Source organism: Hydractinia symbiolongicarpus, chromosome 8, assembly GCF_029227915.1.
Source record: "Hydractinia symbiolongicarpus strain clone_291-10 chromosome 8, HSymV2.1, whole genome shotgun sequence".
Classification (NCBI taxonomy): domain Eukaryota; kingdom Metazoa; phylum Cnidaria; class Hydrozoa; order Anthoathecata; family Hydractiniidae; genus Hydractinia; species Hydractinia symbiolongicarpus.
The window spans coordinates 16,226,546-16,242,970 of record NC_079882.1 but is presented as its reverse complement, the minus strand read 5'-3'; the positions used below and the strand labels follow the sequence as shown (position 1 = coordinate 16,242,970).

Below are 16,425 nucleotides of genomic sequence, written 5' to 3'. Positions count from 1 at the left end.
CTTCCTCTCTATCAAGTCTGTCCTTATAACCTCCTGCCAAGTCTTTCTCGGTCTGCCTTTGGGCTTTGCCCCAGGAACTATCAAGTCTCTACACTTTCTTACCCAATCATCCTCCTCCATTCTTTCCAAGTGCCCCAGCCAATTCAATCTTCTTATCTGGATAACATCTTTAATTCTACGGAGACTTAGCCTGCTTCTTAGCTCATCTGAACTCTTTCCGTCTCTCAGACTGGCATTACACATCCACCTAACCATTCTCATATCATTCCTTTCCAAACGGTCAAGATCTTCCTGCTTCACTGCCCATGTCTCACTACCGTACAACATAACACTTCTTACACAGGCCTCTTACAACCTACCTTTTACCTCAATTGACAGGACTCTGCTAGTCAATAAAGGAAGTAACTCTCTAAACTTTTTCCAAGCAGAACCTATCCTGCAAGTAACCTTTCTTCCAACACCCCCTTCACTGCCCAACATATCACCTAAGTAACAGAAGTTCTTAACTATCTCCAACGAGCCACTGTTGTACATCATTAAAGCTGGAAATACTTCATTCTCTATAATCTCACCTTTGCAACGCTTGCATACAAACTGTATGTTAGCTCTTAACCTTCCACTAATACTACTGCACTTCTTATGTACCCAATGCTTGCAAGTCTGACAAAAAATTGAGTTACTACCAACCCCTTTCCTGCAAACTCCACAAGGCCACTTTCCAACTACAAGGTCACACTTGGCTGCAATGCTACTTATCATGACTTTAGACTTTGCTGTGTTTACATTCAGCCCTTTCTCTTCTAGTCCTTTCTTCCACTTCTCAAACTTTTCAACTAATTCTTCCATCGACTCTGCTATGAGAACCAAATCATCTGCATACAATAACTCCCATGGACAACCTGTTCTGAACTCCATCGACAGCGCTTCTTAGACTAGAATAAACAACAAAGGACTAAGTACAGAACCCTGATGTACACCAACATTTACACTAAATTCATCACTAAGTGAATCGTTAATCCTGACACGACTTCTAGCATTGCTTACATAGACTATACCATCGTAACTAGCCACTCATCCACACCTAATTTTCTCATAGCCCACCAAATAACTTTACGTGGCACTCTATCAAAAGCTTTCTCTAAATCTACAAAGGCAAAATGGAGATTCTTTCTCTTTCCTAAATACTTTTCCTGAAGCTGTCTGAGTAAAAATATTGCTTCTGTAGTGCCACGCCCTGGAACAAAACCAAATTGCATCTTATCTATATCAATTCTTTCTCTAAGTAACTTATCAATCACTCTTTCAATAACTTTCATTACTTGATCAACCAACTTCAAGCCTCTATAGTTACCCCTCTCTAATGCATCACCCTTGCCCTTGAAACAATTCACTATTACACTCGACTGCCACTCACTCGGAATAGCACCATCCTTTATAATCTGGTTAGCAAGACTTGTAATAAGCTCAACTCCAATATATCCAGATGCTTTTACCATCTCTGCAACAATACCTGATACTCCTGCAGCCTTGCCAATCTTCAATTTCCTAATAGCCTCCACTACCCATTCTGTCTTGATCTGCATAGCTGGTCCTTCTACAACATCATCATCAGACAAATTATCCTCGTCCCAATCAAACTCAGTGTTAAGCAACCTCTGATAATGATTTTTCCAAGCTACCCTTTTCTCCTCCTCTGTGCTAGCCAAAACACCTTCATCATTACGTATACTTCGTACCTACAATATCTTGATTAGTCTTCTTCATTTGCTTTGCTATCTTGAATACCTCATTGCGCTGGTCTTTCCTTCTTAACACATCTGAATCTGTTTCTCTCTGCTTCTGATTTTGCCTTATACACTGCTGTACGAGCGCGACGCTTAGCTTCTCAGTAAAACACACTCTTCCCCCGATATAACTTTCACATCCTTCACCACTTTCTTGTCTGACTTTCTAACCAGGAAGTAATCTATCTGTGTCTTACAACCACCTGACTCATATGTTATCAGCCTACTCTGTCTCTTACTGAATGATGTGTTGCAAACTATCATGTCCGTTGCCATTCCAAACTCAAGCAATCTCTCCCCTTCCTTATTTCTGCTCCCAAATCCATAGCCTCCATGCACACCTCTATAACCTTCGGATGACTTGCCAACATGACCATTAAAGTCGCCGCCCACCATGACAAGTTCAGTGTCTTCAAACTTTGATGTGACTGCTATTAACTCATCATAAAACTTATCTTTATCTTCCTCACTGAGTCCACACTGTGGAGCATAAACTGACAGAAAAGTGACAATCCTATTACCTATCAAAAACTTTATCACTATAATACAACTATTAACACGCATAACATCTATTACTTTTTCTACCCACTTCTCTGCAACGAATATGCCAACTCCTCCATATCCATCACTATTACCAATCCAAAAAAGCTTATACCTTGCCCTCCTACTTTCCACAAATCTCACCGAAGCTCCTCTCCACCTAACTTCCTGAACACAACAACACATATCAACAGATCTACGTTCTAACATTTCAACTACTTCACCTGCTCTACCTCTCAGAGTACCAACATTTACACTAGCCATCCTCAACCTAGTGTTATCTACCTTGTGATGTGATAGCTGGGTAACAGTCTGACGATGCTCACATCTGACATCTCCCGTGCGCGACACCTTCACTCCTTAGAGTTCCAGCCCCGTTTACGCAGTTTGTCTGATCAACTATTTTTACGGCCATTAATAAAGAGTTTTGGCATTGTTTTACAGCTGGATGCCCTTCCTAGCGCCAACCGTTCACAGACCGGACTGGGTGTTATTTAAAGTGACACCATCACTATGTGGCATTTCATGGGACTTCCACAATCGCCCCTTTAAACTAAGGTATGGTGGAGGACGTTCAACTCCTCTCTTGTCTCTTAAGGAGACCCTTCACCCTTCACCTCATGCTACAGAAAAGCAAAACACCAAAGGACAATTTGCAAAAATCTGAAAGACTGTCATTGAAGAATCTAAGGAAGGACAAAGATATCATAATCCTACCGGCAGACAAGGGGAGAACAACGGTTATCATGAATACACCTGACTACATCAACAAGTGCAACGAACACATCAACAACGGGGCTTACAAACCTCTCAAGAAAGATCCCACAGAGGTCATCAAACGAGAAGCGAGGAACATCTTAATGGAGTTGAAGAGAAAAGAATACATCGACGATAAGCAGTATTACCGACTGTAACCTTGTGACGGACCACCACCACGATTTTACGGACTAACAAAAATTCATAAACAGGGAAATCTAATTCGACCAATAGTCTCCTGCACTGGAATACCGTTATACAACCTATCAAAATTTGTTGATTCCATCCTCAGCAAATTCACAGTAAGTGACCACAGCAAAAACTTAAAAGAATTTTCGGATGCAAGGTATCATTTGATGTCACATCACTCTACATAAATGTTCCCATAAAAGACACCTTAAACATCATTAAAGACCTTATCGAAAACAATGCTGCATTCGGTGAAAAGACAAAGATTCCAGTACCGGATTTTCTGCGTTTGGTCGAACTTGTTCTAACCAAAACATGGTATCTGTTTAATAAGAACTTCTACACTCAAACAGACGAAGTTGCTATGGGAGGCCCTGCATTATCAGTAGTCGCAGAAATATACATGCAAGCACACGAGACAACAGCATTAGTCACATCAGGAAGACGTCCAAAGGTTAGGAAAAGATTTGTTGACAACGTATTCACCATAATCAAAAGATCTCATCTAGAAGAGTTCCATAAACACATCAACAGCCTACATCGACAAATCAAATTCACTGTTGAGGTTGAACACGATGGAAGTATCGCTTTCCTGGACACTTTGGTCAAACGCAAGAATGGTTCCATTTCAGTTTCAGTGTATCGTAAACCAACACACACTGACCAGTACCTTAACTTCGAATTAAACCATTAGAAATCTTGCAAAGAAAGTGTCATATCTTCATTACTGATTCGTGCCAACAGGGTAGTCAGTGACAAACAGGAAAGGAAAATAGAAATTCGACGTGTAAGAAATACATTAATAGCAAATGGATACAGTCATAAAATCATCACGCAAGTAGAAAATAAAATGAAGAGAAGATGCAACAGAGACAACAAGGAAAGATCAGAGGAATTTATCGCATCAGCATTCCTACCCTTCGTACCAGGTACCAGCGAGATCCTTCGTCGAGTTTTAAGGCAACACAAGATCAAATGCATTCTTAACTCTAAAGACACCCTAAGAAGCACTTTGTCTAAACCAAAAGACAAAATAAACCTGGAAGAACAAAGCAATGTTGTTTATGAAATCCTGTGTAAAGATTGTGATGCAGTGTATATAGGCGAAACAAAAAGAAAGTTTAAGCAACGAGTACAGGAACATATGCGCCCAGTGAGAAACGGAGATGTGAAGAGAAACGAAATTGCGGACCACAGCTGGAGCAGAAGTCATCAGTTTAAATGGGATGAGAAGAAAATCACTGACAGAGAATCCAGAACAACGGCCAGGAAGATTAAAGAAACCATCAACAGTGTAGAACGTAACAAACACATAAGCAGCATCTCGTATCAACTTCCTGAGATTTGGTTACCAGCCCTACAGAAGAAGTAGTTACCTACATCTAGGTCCGAAAATGTTAATTACCGTAATTAACTGTAATTATTTGGTTAATTTTTTATAAATTTTGATCCTTTGCAATTATATAAATACATGCGCAACATCATTTTACTTTGCCCGATGATGGGAGAAGGATCACCGGTAATGTCGCCTACTAAACTATCATGTTCAAGAAATGATAAACTTTCCACAGTAATATAATACTGAACAGACAAACCGAAATAATATCTTCAATAAAATTAGTATTCATATAAAAAAGAATTTTCAAAAAGTAATGTAAATTGACTGAAATACAATCATTTAGAAATTCAGATCACATACTTGCTATTAGTATAACAAGGGGAGCCTAACGCAACTATGACTTTATAAACATTGAAATTTTAAATTGCTCTTATTCAACATTACAGTAAAAATAGATAATAAAAAACTTTCATTTCAACCGAAAAAACTACACCAAAACTTTGACCTCTGTTTCCTTTTAATAGTTGATTTAAAAACAATGATTAAATTAGTATCGTCCTGATACGATAATGTGTTAAGGCAGGGTTTTTCTCTGTTTTGAAAAAAAAACAAGAAACTGGGTGCCAATAAACTAATTCTTGAAATAAAGGTATCCATCAGATTTTGTAGTTTTAATTTCCTGATTCACGTTATTTAATGCTTTTTGTAAATCAGTAGAGCTATAAATCGTGTTAAATAATTCTTTTTTATAAGTTGTTATTGGTATTTACGATAGTTTTCTTTGTGTTAATTTCCTATTTTTTTTCCGTTCTTCGTTATCTTCCTGGAATAAGGTGACTTTCATGCTTCAATATACTGAGCTTGTCTCAAATACTAACCATATTTTACATGTATGCATTAGAATGGAAGGGAAATTGCTTGAATTAGAAACATAAAAGAAACGGATCAGAAAGGATTTAACTTGGATGTTTTAACCCTATTCAGTCCAAGGCAGATTCTGCCCTCCCCCCTGCCCCCAAAACGTTTAGCATGCTTGTCCAAGATGAATCAAGCTTGGCACGCTTATAGTATGTCATGAAAGAAACAAAATGGAAGCAGTAAATTTTCGCTTATATTAGCACTTTTACTGTGACGTCATTGAAAGCTTGAAATTTGTCTATCACTATCTGCGTAAAATTCAATTATTTCCGTTAGGGAATGTATTTTTGCAGCAGAGTCCCCCCTTCCCATGGACTGAATAGGGTTAAAACAACCAGAGGTTAAAGAATGGCTTTTTAACCAGCTAGATCAATAAAATGGACTTTTAAGGCTTAATTTCCTTTTCTTCAATGGCTACAACAACGTTCAACGTTGAGTTTTTCTTGTTTTTTGAAGGATAAAAATTATTTTGAAAAACAACTTTGAAAACAATGAAGATAAAAAAAGCAGATCCATTTATTATTATACATTATGCCCTATCTTTAAATATATTTAATTTGGTGACAACTTGGTGATAACAGTTAAATGAAATTTACTAAGTGATACACTCAAGTAAAAATCAAAAGAATCTTTTCAAATTTGCAAGAGAAAGGTCAGCGGGTCTGACTACATTTAACTTGCCCAGGGACTTAAGGACAGATTTTATCCAATAATGTGAAATTGAAAGACGCCTAACTTTCCTTACTAAAAAATAAAACAGCACACCTCTATCTGTGTATTTGATATTTGATATTTTTCTTTAAGTAAAATGTACTTTTCAGTTTCTTCTTTCCGTGCTGCTCGTTCCTTTTTTAATTCAGGACTCCAAAACTGTTTTATACTTTTCATGCTTGAACTAAGCTTAGCATCTTTGGCTTCTATATCTTTTTTTAAGCTGGAAATTTCTTTCTGCATTTCCAAAATTTTATTTTCTGGTGATAAACTTTCTTTTCCACCAGATGTTGACAGGCTATAAGATAGTGGTGATGATGACAGTGCAGAACTACTACTCAATCCAATGCTTCCAACTTTTTTTACACTTAATGAAAATGGACTAGGACTAATTAAACTTTTAGAAACTGTTGGTTCTGATGCTTCGGATGATGCTGTTGAAGGTGTGGGTGGCATATCAAAGAATGTGGTAGTTTCATTACCTGCTGGAACATTTGCTGGCAAGGACATAATTTTCAAGGGATTTTCCTTTGTTTTAGTGAGCTGAAATGGTGAACGCATGTGGGCATCGCTTTGTTTTTCATGATTTAGAATTTTTGCACCACTGGAGACATTCTCTGATAAAGTTGCCATCTTCTGTTTTCATTACTTCCCAGTACTGAATTTATTTCTCTAAAAAAATTCCACCTAGTTACTGCAAGTTAACATTAAAAATCTTCCTTATTCACTTACTAATAAATGACAAATAACAATGCAAACAACAATGCGTGTCAGTTAGAATAACAACATAAAAAGCTTTTAAACAGGACATATTTTTTAAAACTAAAGTTTGCATAAACATTCGTTTTTACAGAATTAAATAAAACACTCAGTGTGTTGGAAACAAGAAAAACAAGAAAACACAATAAAAACTATTTCTACAAATGAGAATGAGTGAGAAAAATCTACGAGTTTGTTATAAGAAAGATATTATAAACTAATGACAAAATAACATCATCAATTCAACACACACATTGTGTAACACAAACAATCAATATTTATCTAAGTACATTTAATAAACTAATTAAAATGTTTAATAACTTTACATAAAAGAAGCACTGTTATCCTCTTAAAATGTAGTTCTTGCAAAAATTCTAAAAATAAATTCCACAGCTAAATGGCTAATCAGTGTTTCAAATACAGCACATCCGTAAGGGTGACATTCCTTCATACTTCAAAGTTAATTATATGCAAATCAAACAAAAATTGGATGAATAAAGTTTCGTTTTTTATAATCCAAAGGACCATATTTTAAAACAGATAATAATGGCAAAATGAAACATTTTACAAACACAACATATATTTTAACTGCATTCAGGGAAATAGGTGTGACATTTTTGGAATAAGCAAGTGTTGGGATCACTGTAAAAATGTTAGGCTAAAATTATAGATATTTTTCACTTACAGTTAAACTGTTTCAGAGGGTAACTCAGGGGAGAAGATAAGTGGCTGTTCAAATCTTGCATCATTGGCAGTCCTGGAAATAATATTCAAACATTGAACATGGTCCAACCAAGACACATTAGTTTTAACCTGTCATTTTGTCTGGCAAGTTTAAAAACTTTAAAAAAAACGAAGATTGGAAATGCATAATAACAAGATAATTAAAATTTTTTTTTCATGCAATATGTTCTTTGCCTGTCTGCTTAGTTAACACATGGGCATTCATGTCATCAATTAACCAACGCAAATTAAAAAGGTTGATATTTTAATCTACTGTACATTCTGCATCATTTATGTTTCCATGTGCCATCATGAAAGCTTTATAAATCATGTGCGTAATGCATTCTGGTATGTGTATACCAGAATGCATTACGCACCATTATATAAAAAACAAAGTAAAGCTGCTCTAGCTAAAAAAAGACAATTAAATAGCAAATAATGATATTGCCTAAATTCAGACCAGATCAGGAGACGAATGCATTAAAGTCATAAATTTCCCAACTTCCCATCTTTATACCAGCCAACGTAAGGCATAGATGGACTAAATCAACTCACTGTATATATTTAATTTCAAATCTATTACATTCTTTTATGTATGTAAAATAGAGATAAATAAATAAAAAATAATGATCAGCCTAGTTTGAGTGTGTACTATGAACCATCAAATTTTTGAAATCGTTTCCTTTAAAAAATAATTTTAAAAAAAAAATCTCTGGTGACCCCATTAAGTTGCTTCAAATATGCGCAAACTAAGCGGCTATAGGTTTTTTATTGTGATCAAATGTTCTTTTAGCAACTGACCTAAGTCATTTAGTCATCATCATCATCATCATCATCAACATCATTCTCGGCTTAACGTCCGTTTTCCATGCTAGCATGGGTTGGACGGGGTATATTAATGACCCTCTTCCAATCTGATCTAGACTGTGTTAGATCTAAACTCAACTTCCTTTGTATCAAGTCTGTCCCTATAACCTCCTGCCAAGTCTTTCTCGGCCTGCCTCCGGGCTTTGCCCCAGGAACTATCAAGTGTCTACACTTTTTTACCCAATTATCCCTCTCCATTCTTCCAAGTGCCCCAGCCAATTCAATCTATCTGGATAACATCTTTAATTCTACGGATACTTAGCCTGCTTCTTAGCTCATCTGAACTCTTTCTGTCTCTTAGACTGGCGTTACACATCCACCTAACCATTCTCATATCATTCCTTTCTAAACGGTCAAGATCTTCCTGCTTCACTACCCATGTCTCACTACCATACAAAATAACACTTCTTACACAGGCCTCATACAACCTACCTTTTAACTCAATTGACAATACTCTGCTAGTCAACAAAGGAAGTAACTCTCTGAACTTTTTCCAAGCAGAACCTATCCTGCAAGTAACACTTCTTTCAACACCCCCTTCACTGCCAAACATATCACCTAAGTAACAGAAATTCTCAACTATCTCTAACGAGCCACTGTTGTACATCATTGAAGCTGGAAATACTTCATTCTCTATAATCTCACCTTTGAAACGCTTGCATACAAACTGAATGTCAGCTCTTAATACTACTGCGCTTCTTATGTACCTAATGCTTGCAAGTCTAACAAAAAATTGAGTTACTACCGACCCCTTTCCTGCAAACTCCATAAGGCCACTTTCCAACTACAAGGTCACACTTGGCTGCAATGCTACTAATCATGACCTTAGACTTTGCTGTGTTCACCCTTAGCCCCTTCTTTTCTATTCCTTTTCTCTACTTCCCAAATTTTCAACTAATTCTTCCATCGACTCTGCTATGAGAACCAAATCATCTGCATACAATAACTCCCATGGACAACCTGTTCTGAACTCCATCGACAGTGCTTCTAAGACTAGAACAAACAACAAAGGACTAAGTACAGAACCCTGATGTACACCAACATTTACACTAAACTCATCACTAAGTGAATCCTGACACGACTTCTAGCATTGCTGTACATAGACTGTAACGTAACTAGCCACTCATCCACACCTAATTTTCTCATAGCCTACCAAATAACTTTACATGGCAAAAGCTTTCTCTAAATTTACAAAGGCATAATAGAGATTCTTTCTCTTTCCTAAATACTTTTCCTGAAGCTGTCTGAGTAAAAATATTGCATCTGTAGTGCCACGCCCTGGAACAAAACCAAATTGCATCTTATCTATATCAATTCTTTCTCTAAGTAACCTATCACTCTTTCAATAACTTTTATTACTTGATCAACCAACTGCAAACCTCTATAGTTACCTCTTTCTAATGCATCACCCTTGCCCTTGAAACAATTCACTATTACACTCGACTGCCACTCACTCGGAATAGCACCATTACTAGGCTTTAAAAATTAGCATTGTTTGTGGTCACAGACCAAGTAGCATATACCACTTTGATGTAAATTAAACAACAGAATCGGATGTGTTACTATTGTGAATGTATTGTAGTTGCACCTTTGTAATAGCAACATAGCTTATGCAGTTTTTGCATCTTGTTTATTTTTAGTTCGATTATATTGGAATAATGTGTGTATGGTGGTTTGAAATATCAAGAAGAGGTTAATTCAGTCTTATTGTAACTTTTAAGTAAGTGCTTAACCTAAAGGTATATAAATATTATCTGCTTATCGGGTGGAAAATATTTTTTGGGTCACTGTTACAAAAATTTTGCAGATCGGGAAAGGCCTGGGACGAGCAAAAGAGTGTCATTTTGTCAAAAAAAAATTATGTTAATCAATTCACCTGTATAATATCTATGCATTGATAAAGTTTGAATGCATATCCCTTAACAGGTTTGAAATTACTGATAACAGGAAATATCAAAATTTACTATTACTTAAATATGAAATCATAATTTATGGAACAAAATTAAATCTGAAATTCTTTATATGTAAATATCTTGAAAACGAAAAGAGCTTTTTAAAAAATTTAAAAAAGACTTGATAACCAACTTTTTAGGCTCTATAATATAAGCGCAACATCATTTTATACCTCGGGTTCCCTTTACGTAGTTAGTTAACAGACCTGTGAACGTTCTTTTTTTGTGAAAAATACTGATTGTGGTTAATTTGAAGAATAATAAATGACAACATCAAGAAACAATAATTTTTTAGAAGTTTGCTTTTCCATGGTTTTCCACAAAAAGTAATGTTAGGGTGTCTCGTGTTAATATAATCAAAAAACAAAATACCATCATTTACATTTCAAAAAGCAGAAAAGATATATTCCACATATCTGTGGTAGAATAACGGTTCATTACCTTGTAATGTAATTATTTAACAAATTTTTTTTATAACTCATGAAAATTTTAGCTAATGCAGAAGCCAGAGGTGAGCCTATTGCCATACCGCCTATTTGATTACAATATTGGTCATTAAACAAGAAATAAGTTTAAGCAATACAAAAAAAAATTAGTTTTTTCAGGTCATATTTTAAAATTTTATATTACGATTTTTTTCAACCACAATGTTCACTGTGATATCGATAGTTTCATGTAGAGGGATTTTAGTAAATAGGCCAGCTACATCAAATGATACCAAAAAGAATCAGAAATATTCACCTGGCTTACATCCTTCCTAAAAGTGAATGAATCTTTACATGTGTATCTAGTATGTGCGGTGACAAAAGGTTGCATAAAATCTTAGCTAAATCATAATCATATGTGCCAATAGATGGAATGATAGGTCTGAAAAAAAAGTTGAAGGGGAAGATGGAGAATAGCTTTTGTGAAGTTTAGGAAGATCATATATACGTGCTGAAGAAGAACCATCACCATAATTTTTTATTTTCTTCTCATCTTAAATCTTGTGTAATTTATAAATTTTCTTGTGCGTCTTGTAAAGCTAGCTATATTGGTGAAACAACCAGACATATTCACACATGCGTTGAAGAACAGCTTAGAAAGGACAAAACTCACACATTTACAAACAGGTGCATGAAAATCCCATGTGCCTGGAAGAAGCTAACGAGAACTGTTTTTCCATTCTAGATATAGTCTCAACAAAGACGACAACTGAACCTTAAGGAAGGTTTGTTTATATAGGATAGGAGAACCCTAACCTAAATAAACAGGTAAAGTATGTTAACAATCAATATCTTATTATGTCATTCATTTTTCTTCTTTTTTTTCTTCTCTCTTCTCACCTGTTGATTCCTTTCTTTTATTCGCTTTTCTCTATCTTTCCCTAGTGTAATTAACCCTTATGGTGCAGACCAGTTTGCTTAATGTAGTAGTATTAGACAAAGCACTTTTGAGAATGTTTTTTTAAATATAATTTCACTTTTACAACTTAATTGCTTTGGGTTCCAGAATAATAACACAAAATTTATAGAAAACAGTGTATTTCTATTGGGATCAGTAGATACAACAAATTCAGTTTGCATTGAACTATTTTGTAAAAATCTTTGGGAAATGGGTAGGAATGTAGGTGCCTCGTTCATGCTTCGTAAAAAGCACAAAAATATAATGCATATCCTGAGCGTCTGGATAAGCATCAGGTACATGAGACAGATGAGATGCCCTGAGCATAAGGTGCATTGACATGTCTTGAGCATCAGACACATGCTAATTATGGTGTTTTTATTCATACCCTGAGCGTCAGGTGTATGAGAAATGCCCTGAGTGTCAGGCACATCAACATATCCTGAGCGTCAGGCAAATGCTAATTAATAGGGTTTTTATTCATACCCTGAGCGTCAGGTGTATGGCAGATGCCCTGAGCTTCAGGTGCTTGTTTCCTATTCAAGTGCTGCTGATCGAGATACACTGAGCGTCAGGCGCACCTCAATGAGCATCAAGTTTGTTTCCAAGTGCACAACGAGAACAGCAAATATGGTGAACACATGTATACATGCCCTGAGCGTCAGGTACAATGACTTGTATCAACATCTTACTTGCCTAAACGTCTGACGAAGAAGGTCCAACATACGGAAAGGAACAACAAGAAGAAATACATTATTTGCTATAATTTTCCAATTTGATGTGATAAAATATAATAACACTATAATAACTCCACATACATAATCGCTGGCACTGCCATATTTTATTGCACCAACGCTCAAAGCTAATATTACATAAAACAGTCATTAAAAAATGTGAAAAACACTTTGTGGATTAATTTGAATAAAGAAACTGTTAACGTTAAATAATATCAAGACAAATTAATTGCTTTGGGTTCCAAAATAATAACACAAATTGATAGAAACAATGTATTTTTATTGAAATGAATACATACAACACGCTCAGTATGCGTAGACTATTATGGAGATTTTTGGGAAATGGGTAGGTATGAAAGTGCCTCCTTCGTGCTTCGTCATATACACAAATATATAATGCATATCTTGAGCATCAGGATATGCACAAATATATAATGCATATCGTCAGCGTCAGGATATGCACTATAGGCGTCTTCCTGCCCTGAACGTCAGGTGCATGACACAGATGAGATGCACTGAGCGCGTCAGATGCATCAACATGTCCTAAGAGTCAGGCACATGCTAATCATAGTGTTTTCTTCTATACCCTGATTGTCAGGTGTATTAGAGATGCCCTGAGCGTCAGGGGCATCAACATGCCCTGAGCGTCAGGGGCTTCAACATGCTAAATACTGGTGTTTTTATTCATATCCTGACCGTCTCGTGTATGAGAGATGCCCTGGGCGTTAGGGGCTTCATCAAGCCCTGAGCGTTAGGCGCATGTTTCTTATTCACATGATGACTACACTAGAGATGCCCTGAATGTCAGGCGCATCAACATGTCCTGAGCGTTGGGCACATGCTAATTACTGGTGTTTTTATTCTACAATGTTTCTACAATGACTTGTATCAACACATTACTTGCCTAAACAACTGACGAAGGAGGCCCAACACACCCACCAATTAAATTAGAGGCTACCTACAGTTTCTCTGGACTAAAACACTGACATAACATGAGCCAAAAGAAATGCCAGGGAAAGCTTGAGGCAGAAGCAATTTGTCTGGTTGTGTTGTGCTGCGTGACACCATAACAGTTGTGATGCAGTTGTCTTTAGTTGCATTGGATGGTGATGTCCATGATATTTCGATTTTGATTCCATTCCATTGCACCACAGTGATAAATTGAGTTGGTATCTCACATCAACTATTTGTAGGCGTGTTGATGACATAAAATAAAGAAAAAATAGGTGAAAAAATCGATATATAAAAAGGGTGGGAGGGTGGATAACTGTAAGGTTTCTGAAGAACTTGTGCAGTGTAGGTGTTGGGTTCTTCGATCCATGGGTTCTTCTGTTAAGACGCTGTTATAACACGGTAATAACGCTTCCACTTTAGCGTTAATTTAAAACTTTGATCTTCATTTTTAAAGTGTTAAGAACATTAAGCGTTAAGAAGCATAGTCTATTCATATTTGGTATTGTGTTATGACCAATAACGCTCTCACATTGGACTCCAGTGAGATAAACTTTGACCATTTGACCATTAACGCAAGGTGGGGAGCAAAGATTCGAAAGTTAATACCTGAAGGGGAATTAAAGGTGTTGACAATTTATAGCAGAATCTTTTGTATACACGGAAAGCAGAGTTATAAGTTAATCTGGTGTTTGCCAAAAGCGCTGAATTTAAGTTACATTTTAATCGGCCAATAGGAGTTCTGACAATACTGGAGGAGTTGTGTGGGTACCTTGTCTGCTTCTGGACTCAACTCTACAAAACAATATCATTTCATCTGTTTATCACATGACTTATTGTCAATACTTACATAAAATTGTTTGTAAATTTTGCTTCTGTTTATTCCTGTACTTATATATTCTACCAGCTTTAAGTAAAATATTTAGACTGGAGATGACATTAGAGTAGGTCAAAACATGCATATCAATTAAAAAAAAATGTGGACTTTATTAAATTTGTAGTTATTATTTTTATAATGCAATGAACATCACAAACCATAGCACAAGAATGGTGTAATCTAACAATTTTGGTAAAAGAGGCATCAAAGATGGAATGCCAACATGATAAAATGTTTAATATACATTCCCTTTTTTTTTTAAGAACCCCCCTTCTCACTATTCAGTTCTTATGAACAGGGGATGCAGCCAGAATCATCCAGATTGATCCAGAACCATTCAGAATGAGTATGAACCAACCAGAATGACCTGTTCCTTTTAGATGTTCTTCGTTCTTTTCGTTTGGAATTGAAGAGAGAAGAGGACTCTTTAATAAAAAATAACTTTAACATCTAATAAATTTCACATTATTCAATCTTTTAGATCACAATAATGTAAGATCATTATCCTATTTTTTTCATACTTTTTAGCTTCATAAAATCAGTTCTGTGTTTGGTGTTTTTGTGTTTGCAATCAGCTCCCCAATGCCATGTTCAGCAGCGTGTTGAAATCAAATTCATCTGCTGTAAAATTGGTGAAATGCTGACTATGCAGGGAAACATTGTTTACAAATGGTATTCTTGGCATAATATACCCAGAAAAAGCGCGTGTTTGTTCTGGATGTGACAACTCCCTAGAAAATTGTGTTATGATAAGTGTATTTTATTTTTTATTTTTTGCTATATCGATAAAATAAGTAATAAAACATGGAAGAGGGTGAAGGAATAAAAAAATGAAGAACTTTTTAAAAATGAGCGAATGCCTGTTGTTGAATAAAACTAGGAGTGGAATGATTATGTGTGTCCCCACACATTTTTGTTTTTAACCAATCAATTTTGTTTATACAAATCAAAACAAAACAAAATATTTTATAACATACACCCCATTTTTGTTTTTAACCAATCAATTTTGTTTATACAAATCAAAACAAACCAAAATATTTTATAACATACAAGCAAGATGGCGAAAAGTCAAAACGTGCAACCAAAGCAAAAGCTTTCTGATGAAAAAAATCAAACCTTATCAATTTTTATACGTCCACTTTCGGAATAAAGAAGAGAAATATGTAGTTAAAGAAGATTTGATCCAACTTTTTGATGAAAAACATACAGAAACTTTCCTTGACAAAAACTTCCATGCTCTTCATACCGCTTTTAATCGAGAGTCAAAAATATATAAAGAGAAAGAACCAAAGAGGAAATGGAAGCTTTTTGAGCAACTCTCCTTTTTAATGGAAGAAATTGAAAAGTAGAGAAAAAAGTTATATTTGATTCAGCAGAGAAGGAAATGTTGATTAACTCTTTCAATTTAAATCCACTCCTTTGGAACTACCACCTCACTGAATATAGAGATCGTAATTTGCAAGATTCATTGCTTCAAGAAAATTGGTTGATCAGTTCGATGGAAAGTTTTCAAAAGGAGATATCAAACGTGAATGTCATAATTTGTAAACAGCCTATAAAAGGAAAAAGGCAAGATAAGATGGTTAAAAGGTTTCAGGTTCGGGTTCCTGTTAAGTATATGTTTCTATGTGAGACAGAGCTGGTTGTTGTAAAACAATATGCTTTCTCTCCTCTCCACCCAATCCATTTGGAAAATGCCATATCTTCATCCACTCTTTTGTTGTTTTTGGCGTTTTAAAGTAATGTTTTCTGAAAACATGGATAAGAGCAACACACACTTCTTGAATTATATAAGATACTGCTTTCTTACTAACCCGGAATTGGTATTCCAAGGATCTGAATGATTCTCAGCTTGCAAGGTGTCTTAAGGTGATGCAACACATCTCCTCAGGTTTTTTACATTCTCTCATGTTGGTATCTTACTTTTGCAAGATTGCGGCCA

At 35.7% G+C, this 16,425-nt stretch overlaps 1 protein-coding gene across 2 annotated transcripts in view; it reads right to left on the bottom strand.

The window, feature by feature from the left end:
* The window catches only part of LOC130654847 (ELKS/Rab6-interacting/CAST family member 1-like), a 76,881-nt gene that overhangs the window by 45,089 nt on the left and 15,367 nt on the right, over positions 1–16,425 (bottom strand). Inside the window, exons 2-3 of one of the 2 annotated variants that reach the window (XM_057457489.1) lie at positions 7,682–7,753; positions 6,292–6,909 (exon numbers count right to left, since the gene is read on the bottom strand). In XM_057457489.1, coding sequence (XP_057313472.1) covers positions 6,292–6,870 — 579 coding nt within the window. In that variant the 5' untranslated portion in view covers positions 6,871–6,909; positions 7,682–7,753. The remainder of the gene's footprint in view (positions 1–6,291; positions 6,910–7,681; positions 7,754–16,425) is intronic. The other variant, XM_057457490.1, reaches the window with a different exon arrangement.